The sequence below is a fragment of the Delphinapterus leucas genome, chromosome X, assembly GCF_059928025.1.
Source record: "Delphinapterus leucas isolate spDelLeu-1000000601 "Yukka" chromosome X, BTC_Dleu_Yukka2, whole genome shotgun sequence".
Lineage (NCBI taxonomy): Eukaryota > Metazoa > Chordata > Mammalia > Artiodactyla > Monodontidae > Delphinapterus > Delphinapterus leucas.
Window position 1 is genome coordinate 60,490,922 of NC_143150.1, and position 12,971 is coordinate 60,503,892.

Genomic DNA, 12,971 nt, shown 5'->3' on the forward strand with positions numbered 1-12,971 from the left:
TGAATTCAACAAATATTTAAGACACCATGTCAGATAATAGACTATGGGGAAGATATTAAAAAACAAATAATATATTTACTGCCATAAGGAAGCTTACTATCATTAAGGAAGGAAAGTGCCTATAATACAGTAAAAAAATGAGACAGATGCCATTTGAGAGGCACAAAGTTCTATTTTTCCATTTATATTCTTTGATGAAGTATAACAGAAAACTTCAAAAGTTAATACAATTATATGTTTAACATGGTCTCACAGAATGGTGTAAGAGTCCATTTAGCCAGTTTAACCTTCAGTAGAGCCTGCACTATATTAATACTAAAGGAATAATATTTTTTAACACTAGAGGTTCATTAGAAAAGCAAAGTAAATATAATTTAAAACATTTCAGAATTGTAATTATAAATAATATCATTTTGAAAATATGTTCTTTTTTAGGTTTATGATGATGGTAGATATGTTTACCTTGTTACGGATTTGATGAAAGGAGGAGAGCTACTTGACCGTATTCTCAAACAAAAATGTTTTTCAGAACGGGAAGCTAGTGATGTACTGTTTATAATAACTAACACAGTTGACTATCTTCATTGTCAAGGAGTAAGTTGTAGTTATAGTCTTCCTTTTAATTCTGGGGTTTATATCTTCACAAAATAATATATAGGATATGACACCTAAAATGAATTACTTTTTATCACATATTTTTATACGGAATAGCCTAATAAAATTCATAATTTAGTGAAGGTTATAGGATTAGGAAATTGGGTAATACCTTATTAATTTTCTTCACTCTACCTGTTAGCCCTAATTTAATAGCATATTAGTTTTAAAAGTGGTTTGAATTATATATCTAACCTTGACTTTTAAATTATTAAACCTAATCAAACTTAAAAGTGAAACATAAAAGAGTTATCCAAGGGCATGTTGTGAATATTATTCAGATTATACTATGCTTAACATGAAAGTTCTGGCAAGACTGCATATCTTGATTGTTGCCAGCCCCTCCCCCAATACAGTGAGAAATTTGGATTCTAAACATTTGAAGTATTACTATATTGAAATTTCTAGTGGAGGCGCAGGCCTGTTATTTTGCTTCCTATCTCTTCATAAAGAAAGCGAATGAACTGAGTTATCAAAACAAGGTAACTTTTATTATATATATAGCTAAACAAGAAAACAGAGTCACAAATAATTTAAAAATGTAAGTTTGAATAGTTGTAGTAGTAGATATGTACCCACTTACATATAAACAATAAAACAATGAATGACTCAGAAATGACATAATGAAAATACTACAGGGGCCAGAACTCATTTTTGAGTGTGGTTTTACAGAGTACGTTTTCAGCATTTTGAAATGTAAATTGTATAATGCTAAAGGAGTAATTCTATAATAATTTAATTCCTTGATTGTCTTTATCAACCCACTCTAAAATAAAGGATGACCAGAATTTTTGAGAAGAAGAAAATGATAAACATCTTCTCTTTTGTTTATTATTTTAGAAATTAAACACTACATCAATTAAGTAAATTAACGACAAACATGTGTTGAGCATTTCTACATGCCAGACATTATAAAAGGTATTGCAGATTCAACCATGGGTTTAAGTCTTGATCCTTGTCTTGAAAGACCTTTTAATGTAGTAAACTGCTGATTAAAAATAGGACTAGATTGAATGAAGTAGATAGTGTATCAGAAAGAAAATCATCACAGAGAATTTCAGAATATTTTCCATTTCTAGCATTTCATTTGGTTCTTACTGTTTCTGTTTTTCTGCCGAGTTTTCATGCATTGAAAGTGTTTTGTTTTACTACGTTATTTTTTAAAATTTCTCTTATATTTATTTAGTCTTGTGAATGTTGAACAAAGGCATTTTGATGAGCTATAATTGACATATAACTTTGTGTACGTTTAAGGTATACATGTTGATTTGAGACATTTATATGTTATTTTGCTACCATAGCATTACCTAGCACATCTATCATATCACAATAATAGCCACTTTAAAATGCTTGCTGTTAGGTCCAACATGGTTTATATTGGAGTTGGAACTGATTTTCTTTTTTCTTGAAATTGTGATCTGTTTTGGGGGGAGGGGTTCTTTGTATATCAGATAATTTTGGATTGTGTACTGCACATTTGTGTATTAATGTACAGAGATTGATTATATTCTGTTATTTTTCTCCAGTGATTATTTTTTGTTCTGTTTTCAGTGGGTAATTTTCTTAGGAGGGTTTGTGCTGAAAAATCTGCTTTTTGACAAGTATGTACTCCCCACCAGAGTCTTGTCTCCTTTTGCTCATTCCCCAGTACCTTCAAGGTAGTTGATTTTTCTACTTAGGTTTTATAGTTGTTTACCGTGGGGAGGGGGTGTTGAGTAGGGTCTTAGTCCATTATATCTACAAGTGGAACTGATAATTGAGTTTTGAGATTGGAAGTGGTTAACAAAACTGGTGGCTTGATAAAAACTGGCACATCTGGGGCTTCCCTGGTGGCGCAGTGGTTGAGAGTCCGCCTGCCGATGCAGGGGACACGGGTTCGTGCCCCGGTCCAGGAGGATCCCACATGCCACGGAGCGGCTGGGCCCGTGAGCCATGGCCGCTGAGCCTGCGTGTCTGGAGCCTGTGCTTCGCAACGGGAGAGGCCACAACAGTGAGGGCCCACGTACCGCAAAAAGAAACAAACAAAAATAAAAAACCTGGCACATCTGTCTGATAGAGATAATTTTGTCTGTGTACTTCAGGTTGTCAGGGCAATCATGGTTGGAGAAAGTATCATTTTCAAAATTTTATGATTGAGACATTTCCCTTTCCTGGAAATATATTAACTTACAATGTTTTATTCCACAGATATTTAGTTAGCTATAGAATTGTAAAGCATTTTTTTTAATGTTCAAGGTTGTTCATCGTGATCTTAAACCCAGTAATATTTTATACGTGGATGAATCAGCCAACGCAGACTCCATTAGGATCTGTGATTTTGGGTTTGCAAAACAACTTCGAGGAGAAAATGGACTTCTCTTAACTCCATGCTACACTGCAAACTTTGTGGCACCTGAGGTATTCTTTAAAACTTCAGTATTTGCCTTTCATTCTTTTCCTTTAGTTAAATGTATTTGATATCATGTATATGTTATGGTAGGTAGGTAAAAGCTGAGTTATCTTGTCCTTTCCCAGCTATAAAGCTCTTTAAATCATTGAATTCTGATAACTCCCAATATAAATATTCAAACTAATAACTAGCATCTGAAACCAACCTGAATGTAATAATCAGATTATTCTATATTCTGCTGGGTTACATAGTGGTTTCAGAATCATACCCTTTTAGAGCAGGGCAGAGAGTGAAGATAACCTCACCTTAAACATATTAAATATTCTAAAGGAGGAAACTGAGGCTCAAAATACTTAATATCAGCATTCACTGTGTAACAAAGCCAGGATAGATTTTCAGATATTTTGGTTTGTGCTGAACATGAGGTGATTTATATTGTTTAGCATTATACATAACATGGGCAATGCCATCCCCGATTATCTTTAAGATCTTCTAATTCATGGAGAAAACAGCTTCACAGGGTTTTTTATAAGCGGTAGGGTTTTTCTTGGCAAATAACATTCGTATGTAGATCTTAGAAGAGACAGGAAAGGTGAAGATGAGGAAGTCAAGGGGTGCACGTTTCACATTTGGCAAGCTCCAGCAGTCTGTCAGTTCTGATAATGGGGATGGGAGCTTTGACAGTAGCAACTCCCACAGCAGTGAAAGTATGGGTGATGAAAAATGAATCAGGGATGGCATTGGTCATATAGATTCTTTATAAGTTTTCTTTGTAAAAGTCAAGAACTGTTCTTATATGTTATGAATAATGCTAAGTCATATGAATTATCGGATGTTTAACACAAATCAAAATACACAGATATCCTCAGGTTAGAAAAATTGAATTTTCCAAGTCAGAAGAAGAATAATTTGAGGATGAATTCCTATCTCATGTGCATGGTTTTTTTTTGCATTAAATACTAGTCCTTTATGGATAATATTGCACATCAGATATAATACAAGATACAGCATATTTCTTATATTGAAATATCAACAAATCTGTATTTTAATGTAGCTATTAGAAAAATAATATTTCTAGTGAAGAAAATAGAAACATAGAAAATAGGAAAATAACTTTCTAATAGTGAAAAGTTCCCATGTTAAAATTTATTAAATCTTCCTTTAAGATGTTAATGTTGAGGAAGAAGTATAACACCTGCTTTACAGGGTTTTTATGATAAGATTTTCCCTGTAAGAAATTGTGTATGTATGCAGAGAATGTGCTCTAATCTATATTTTAATTATATTCATAGAATAATGAATGTACAAATTTTTATCACATTAAAATATATAGAAACTGTATGTCCCAAAACAAAAATTGGGATGCATGCATGATCCAAGAAGGGGTTATTGTACTGCCCCCAGGTGTAAGAGATACCTTAGACATAATAAATTAGCTTTTCTAGGGCATTTTAATGGTTTTATAGAATAGGAAGATAGAAATTTGAGATTAAGGCTCTTCTGTTAAATATAGGGTATACTGTATACTTCTCATCTCATTAAAATGAAAAATATACAGTATGCCTGTGTTTAGATTAATGGTTAGGTAAACATTTTTAGATTAATGGCTAGGTAAACATTTTCCTAGGTAAATGAGTACAAATCTGCAGAGTAGAATACAGCCCATTGATGCTTTTTATCCTAACAGACTTCCATTGTAGTAAGACACTCTCACCATTGTAATAGTGAAGGTTTTCAGGTGGGCATGTGGAGACCACTTGTCTGTAACTAATGCCTCTAGTGTCTGAACTACCTTTGGCTAGGTTAGAATTTGTATTTTCAAAATGCTTTGAAAAGTTTTATTATCAAGAGCTGAAGCCTCTGCTAGCAATCAATGCATATTTGTAAATTGTTATAAATGTAAAACAGGTTTGGGGTAAGATTTGTTTCTAAAATTTCAGACCCCTTCAAAAATTATTAGTGAAGTGTATGAAATGCATTATCTTTTCAACTAGAATCAGAAAGATTCAAGTATCCATGCAGATATTTGAATAAATAATAGCATTTATGAGAGTATAAATTCATTATTCATCACAGTTCGTTAAGATCCCTTATTTGCTAAAAGAGAAACTAATTAGTAGTACTAATTTCAGCTGAACAATAAGGAATATTCATTCACTTTTTTGATATGCATCAATTCAGTTAACCTCTTAAGGCTTATTTACTTAATAGATGTGCTTTTGTACTATACCTATGTCACAAAAATTAATGTATCTCAAAAAATATTTATTCTTTTATAAAAGCAAATCTATCATATTATTCAACTGACATTTAATGTCTACTGAGGTCTAAGAATGATCCTGAACTAAAGGAATTTACAATATATTGGATGGATGCTATGCCTGCAACTCTTTTTAAAAAGTAAATGTGAAATTACCCTGCTTTGCTCTGACTTTAGGCTGTCATATGTTTTGCTCCAAATATGAATTTATCTGAATGAGCATCTCTGTCTATGTTACATTTTGATGATTTGGGAAGCCAAATGAGAGAGAAAGTAAAGTCATTAACTACTTTAATTCTGACTTCTATCTTCTTTGTATTTAACTTGATGCAAGTAAGAAGGTATGAAACACGTTACTTTCTACATTGTACTCTTTCATTCATCCCGCTACCTTGCCTTTTTTTTTTATGGCTCTATGTTCTCACTATTAATAGGACATTGATATCTAGAACAAAAGTAGACTGCCTCTTCTTTACACCTACAAAATGGGTTTAAGTGTGTGGTAAATCTAAACCAAGTTTTTCATGATTGATCCTAATTAGATTAAGCAATATGATCCCTCCAGTGCCTTTCTTCTCATTAACTCTGAAGGTTTTGGGAGTATGAAATACCTATAGCTGACTCACTGATTAACCCTTGCCTGTCCAACTAGTTCACTAAGCAGTCCCTCAGCCTTGGCTTTGCATTGGATCATCCGGGAACCTTTAAAAATATTGTCCTAAGGGAACCAGGGAAAACATGGTGATGCCCAGAACTGCAAGAAATGATGAGAGGGCTTCCCTGGTGTAGCAGTGGTTAAGAATCCTCTTGCCAATGCAGCGGACATGGGTTCGAGCCCTGGTCCGGGAAGATCCAACATGCCGTAGAGCAACTAAGCCTGTGCACCACAGCTACTGAGCCTGTGCTCTAGAGCCTGTGCTCCACAACTACTGAAGCCCACAAGCCACAACTACTGAAGTCCGCATGCCTAGAGCCCATGCTCCACAACAAGAGAAGCCACTGCAATGAGAAGCCCGTGCACCGCAACGAAGAGTAACCCCCACTCACCGCAACTAGAGAAAGCCTGCGCACAGCAACAAAGACCCAATGCAGCCAAGAATTATAAATAAATTAAATAAATAAATGTATTAAAAAAAGGAAGTGATGAGAAAAGGAAAGAGATAAGGGAAAAAAGCAGGAGAGGTTTATGTTTCACTAGAGGATGCCAGGTTAGGCTTATCGTGATGTGAATTGTTTAGCTCTACCTCATTATTTATTAGGGCCTTTGTAGTCTCCACTAGTGTTATTTACATAAGCCAGCTAAATAGGTATTTTGATAGCCTACTCAGCTTCCCAAGTTTGCAGATACGTGTGTTCTTATAAATACACTTTGACTATGAAAAAAACATAATATCTTGAATTTTAAGTTAGTTAGATACTTATTATTCAAGTCTGGCCATTGTCAAAGCTAAACATTAATATTTTTAGCCTTTTATAAATGAAATTGTCCATTCTGGTGGTTATACAATCCCCAGTGTTAACGCATTAATAATGTTTCTATTTTGTTCCTATGTCTAAAGGCTTTAGCAGTGGGCTTGTTTTTCTAAATTTAAAAAAAGGCCTCATTTCACCTCAAACTAGCTATTAACTTCACAGAGAATATTCACATGAATATATAATAAATATGTTATTTGACTTTTATTAATACTAGTCTCAAAAGAAAAAACTACCTAAATTATTATATGAAAAATTAACAAAACCATTCAGAATTTATCAAATGTGTGTTTGTGATCCAGAAATATACTGATTTTTTTTAAGACATGAGCCTTGTATATAAAATATAAATTCATCTTGCTTTCATGAGATTATATATTATCTTACCACCTCTTGTGTAATAAGGAGGCAATTATCATAGATATTAAAATCACAGACACTAGAGTAAGAATGCCTGCTCCACTACTCACTAGTTTTGTGATATTGGGCAAATTACTTATCATTTACGTCAGTTTCCTCATCTTCAAAATGGAAGTAATATCTATCTCATAGAGTCAGTGTTAGGGTTAAAAGACAGTACTCTGTGTAGAATATATTAAGCTCTCTATACATATTATTTTAAATTTTGATGTGTCTGGATTTCCTGAGAGGAGGAGTGAAAGCTCATTGAGGTCAGGGATCATATCTTTAAAGGCTGTTTTTTTGTATCACTCATGTTGCTTAATCACATTAATAGCCACTTATTGAATGCTTGTTAATTGCAGAAGACTTTCCCTTTAACATTGTGAATCTATTTTTGAAAAGATTAAAATGAGCTAAATTGTGAACATTTGTGAGATTATTAGAAGCACAACTTTCTTTTAGATGAGAAAACTGAGTTTATACTGAGTAGTACCAGATGAGTATTTCTTTCTCAGGTTCTTATGCAACAAGGCTATGATGCTGCTTGTGATATTTGGAGTCTGGGAGTCCTTTTTTACACAATGTTGGCTGGGTAAGAAATTTATATACTCAAATTAATTCATATAATTATTTGAATTTCACCTGTATATTTTCATCTAGAAAGAGGACAGATGAAAATAACCTTAAGGAAAATGCTATCAATATTTTAAAATATTATATATTATATACTTATAAAATTAAAAAAACATAAGGTAAGGTGTTTAAGGAGGCATTATTTAGATATATAATTAAAAGATTGTTCAATTAGAACTAAAACTTCAAAATAAAGCATTTATTTTTATTTTGATATTTTACATTTGAGTGCATTACTTTTTGAAAATGTTTACTTGAGCATAAAATAATTTCATGGTTCAGCAGGTGCTTACCCACTGAACTTGCTGATGTTAATTTTTTTTAAGTACTTGAATTTTGGTTCTCTTGGCAATAGAGATTTAGTAAGATCGAGCTTTATAACAAAGCTAAATAAAGTGGTAACAATACTAAACTACAGAAACACGCACAGCTGCCTTCTTTTAAAAGGATAAAGAAATACTAAAAAATGTAACCATTGGATTGTGTTAATATTGTTAATTTATAAATAATACAAGTGCTGTTTTAATAATGAGTAGCACTTTTATTTAGGAGTAAAAATGTGTAGCCATAGATAAAGGCTAGGTTTAGCAAAGTCTAATGTATAGAATGAAATTTGAAGAATTATAATATAATTATAATGTACTTAGGTGTGAGTTTTTAAAGAAGCCATTTAGTATAATTAAATATGCTTGATGTAGCAGGAGCTTTATAAAGATAAGTTATGAAAATGGTGACTCTAAATTATTTATTGGCTTGGTGATAATTACATGTCAGTATATTCCACGTACTTTTAGACATAGGCAAAATAGTTATAGACCACAGCAAGTGCTAAAGTTAAGGGTAGCTCAAGTTTTCATGTGAACAGCAATCAGCAGTATTGGTTTCAAACCATGGGATACAATTTCTAGATAGCTGCTTTCAAATATTTACTTTATGACTAAACAAAACATTTTGTGTGTGTGCATATGTATGTGTGTTTTTGTCAACTTAATGGTTACATGAGAGAATTAACACATTAACATATTAAGACATCTTCCTCATACTTTTTAACCATAAGTCTTTCTGTTCCCAAATTTGAATACCATTTTTAGTTCCATTTGCTACAATGGTATAAAACTGATCACTTTTTGTCATTCTATAATTATTTTTTAAACTATTTTAACTTCATACAATGTATTTGTCTTCCTGTCCATGAATACTGATCCATGTAATAATTTTAATGGCTATAGAGGATTTTTCTGTTACATTGATATAAATATTTAACCAGTTTTTCATAAACATTAATTAAAACTATTGTTAACTTGTTTTCACTGATAATATTGATAAAATGCTAATGAATAACTTTGAGCCAATTCAATAAATATATTATGAATATATAAAATTAACAATTTCTTCATAGTAGGTATATTTGGTTTGCTAACTTATGCCCGTGAGAATATAAAATTTGCATGTTTCATTCTGGTCTGATTTTCAGAATGTAGAGCTACATAAAAAGCTACCTTTATTTTATTTTGCATTGATTAACTGATCAAAGGCAAAAAAAAATGATTGATGTAGACAAGACTCTTCATTTTATTAAATAATTCATTAGGATTAAGTTTATTGTTTGAAATATAAAATTTGATATGAACAGTAAAGGGAAATTTTAGGTGGTATTCTTAATTTGCTATAGTAAATATATCCTTATAGTTCTATACTCATCACTTTCAGTTAGATTTAATATATATGTTAGGCCCTTATGTATACTTAAATCTTTTTTTATTAATAGCTATACTCCATTTGCTAATGGCCCCAATGATACTCCTGAAGAGATACTGCTGCATATAGGCAATGGAAAGTTCTCTTTGAGTGGTGGAAACTGGGACAGTATTTCAGATGGAGCAAAGGTATAAATTATAAATGTTTTGTTTTGTTGAATTACTGTTAATTCCTGAAATCTTTAAGTTATAGCCTAGTCTGCATTTGCAGAGTATCTGATGGTGTTTTATGTCAGTATTTGTTTTTAAATCACAGTATTTGTTTTTAAGTCAACTCACATATATGTGTGAATTGAAGAAGACAAAGGCTGAATTTTTTTTTTTTTTTGCCATGCTTCTGGGACACATTTCTCTCTTATCAGTTCACATGTGATCAGGGAATATAAACCACTTCCAGTATTAACCAAAACCAAAAATGTAAATCTACTGAGGAAAAATACATAAAGCCAACTAAAGTTGGTTTCTGCATTTAGTATGTTTTTACACATCATATCTTCTTTAGCACAGACATTGACTAGTGATTATGTAGGTGATTTTTATATGTTAACTTATTCTTAGAGAATATACAAACTTTTTATCAGTTGTACCTAGATATTTATGATTGATGGCTAAGAGCTGTCCAATAGAAATGTTCAATATGCAAGCCACGTATGTAATTTTAAAATTTCTAGTAGTCACATTAAAAAAAACAGGCAAAATTAATGTTAATAATATATTTTATTTAACCTGGTATATCCAAAATATTTCAACATCTAATCAATATTTTAAAAATTAGTGAGATTTTACATTCTTTTTTCATACTAATTTTTCAAATTCTTGTGTGTCTTTTATACCTATAGCCCATCTGAATTTGGACGTACCTACATTTTAAAAGTGCTTAATAGCCACAGGTGGCTAGTGGCTGTTGTTATTAGTGAAGTTTCAAAGTAACTGGCCTTACTTAATTTAGGGAAAAAAATAATAGGTCAAGGCTTGAATATTAATTCTTACATTTATAGTCTAAAAATTTTAAGTTTTAAAACAACAACCCAAAGTTGTCAGCATGTGGTTTATAGGGCCCTGAAGCATTTAAGCTACATTTTGAAGTAGAAAACATTTTAAGACAAAAGGATTTGCTTGTATTTAATATCTGCTAATGATAAAACCTAATTGTCTCAGGGACATTAGCTAAACATTATGGAGTAAATCTTGTATCCTGATCACTGTAGAATTAAAAAATCAGGGATTTGATTATCATTACCTTTCAAACATTAGAAACACAGGGAGGGGATTGTGTTTGGATCTTAGCCATAACACAAGTGTGCTGTGTGGTGTAGTAAAAGGAACACCTGATTGGAAGCCAAGAGAACTGAGTGCTAGTTTTTGATCTACTAACTACCTGCCTCAGTTTGCTCATCTGTAAAATTTGGGGATTAAGTTCTCCCTTTGGTTCCTTCCAATTCCAAAATTCCATTGCTATGCAATTTGGTTTATTTTATAATTTGTCAGATTTCCCTTTATAAAGTGATTTAAACTACTAATATTATTCATTAAATATATGTATTTTCTAATCAGCCAGGTCATGCGTCAAAAAGTACATTTTCCCAAGGAACAATTCCAATGTTTAAAGCTATACACATGAAACTCTTGTGTTCCTCTAAAAAAAATAACTAGCAACAGTGAATCTAATGCTGAAATAGAGATTTATATGCCACTTGTGCTTAGATTTTTGGTTTTCCATGCTCTGTGTGTTTTATGTTTGTGTCTGTGTAATGCTTAAGGAATAACAGATATCAATAGATATATTAGTTGGGAAAACTGTAACATTTACTGTCACCTCATGACAATTGTTTTACTCAATTATAGTTCCTTATAAGTTGTTTTTCCCTTTCCAGTGCTTTTCTTGACATTGGTGAGTGTCACTATCAGAAGCTGTTTGCCTCCTGTCCATGCACAGTTCCTAGAATTTGTTCATTCAGTTAAATGGGGTGGGGGTGGGGGTGATAGTGGAAGTCATGTTAGCTTTCTGTGTCTTATTGCTGCAATAGTTTCAGCATTGAGAACATTGACATTGCTGCTTCCCTTTTGTTAAACAGTGGGGACAAGGAGAAGAATCTGGTAAACAAAACAAAAGTAGAAGAGGCAAGAGAGTAATGAAATTTTCATGGTGTCACAGTATATTAAAAATAAACACAGTAATACCTGATTAATTACAAGGCATTTCTATCTAAATTTTACAATAATTTAAGTAAGTAAAATGTCACTTATTTCAAATACATACACCCTTGACCAAAAAAAGAATTGCCCAGTAGAAGTTTTTACAGGATGGTTATTTGTGGCTTCCTCCCTTGCCTTCTTTAAAAAGATAACATGTGCTTTTCCTCAACTGCATTCCTATTACTGCATTGTATGTACTTTTATTAGAGTATTAGTACTTAATCACTTTCTCCCTGGTTATATATTCATTTGTATGCATTTTTACTTTTCCCACTCAGGGAGCTTTAAATGTCATATTCACTTTTGCATTTCCTATCATACCTAGCATAATAAATACTTAATTGAATACTCTTTTCACAAGCTATTTAATCTTTTCCTCAAGTATACCTTGCATTGTTAATTTACACTCTAAGCTTTTTTTTTGTCCAATATAGAAATATAAGTATTTTCCTATTGTGAATGACTATACATTTGGAATAAGTGGTCGTTTTTTTTGATTAATCAATATAATGCCAATTTACAATAACACCAAGTTCTCATTATATGTGGGTCATTTCTTGAGCACTCTGAACTGTTACATTGACATACAGTACTTGCCCACTCCCATGCCAACATTACACTACTTTTATTTTAAAAGTCTTGTTATTGCATAAATAAGTCTCCACACCTTATCACTACCATATCTTCTTCCTCTTCAAAATTGTCTTGGCTGTTTTGGTTCTTTTTTTTTTTATACAGCAGGTTCTTATTAGTCATCAGTTTTATACACATCAGTGTATACATGTCAATCCCAATCGCCCAATTCATCACACCCCCCCAGCCCCCCGTGCCTTTCCCCCTTTGGTGTCCATACGTTTGTTCTCTACATCTGTGTCTCAATTTCTTCCCTGCAAACCGGTTCATCTGTACCATTTTTCTAGGTTCCACATATCTGCGTTAATATATGGTATTTGTTTTTCTCTTTCTGACTTACTTCACTCTGTATGACAGTCTCCAGATCCTTCCACATCTCAACAAATGACCCAATTTCATTCCTTTTTATAGCTGAGTAATATTCTATTGTATATATGTACCACTGTGAATGGCTATAAATTCGAAATAAGTGGTCAGGTTTTATGTAAATATTTCTTTACCATTTTTGGCTTGAAGTTGCTTTTAAGTGAAGTCTTTTGTTTGCATATTTAAAAGTCATAGATTTCTAGAGCTA

General features: G+C 32.3%; 1 protein-coding gene across 4 annotated transcripts in view; it reads left to right on the forward strand.

Moving 5' to 3' along the window:
• Positions 1–12,971, forward strand: part of RPS6KA6 (ribosomal protein S6 kinase A6) — a 164,544-nt gene that overhangs the window by 111,994 nt on the left and 39,579 nt on the right. For 3 of the 4 annotated variants that reach the window (XM_089904323.1, XM_022580820.2, XM_022580819.2), the window contains 4 exons: positions 436–594; positions 2,890–3,051; positions 7,694–7,770; positions 9,580–9,697. In XM_089904323.1, coding sequence (XP_089760449.1) covers positions 436–594; positions 2,890–3,051; positions 7,694–7,770; positions 9,580–9,697 — 516 coding nt within the window. Of the gene's footprint in view, positions 1–435; positions 595–2,889; positions 3,052–7,693; positions 7,771–9,579; positions 9,698–12,867; positions 12,875–12,971 lie in introns of all 4 variants that reach the window. The other variant, XM_089904322.1, reaches the window with a different exon arrangement.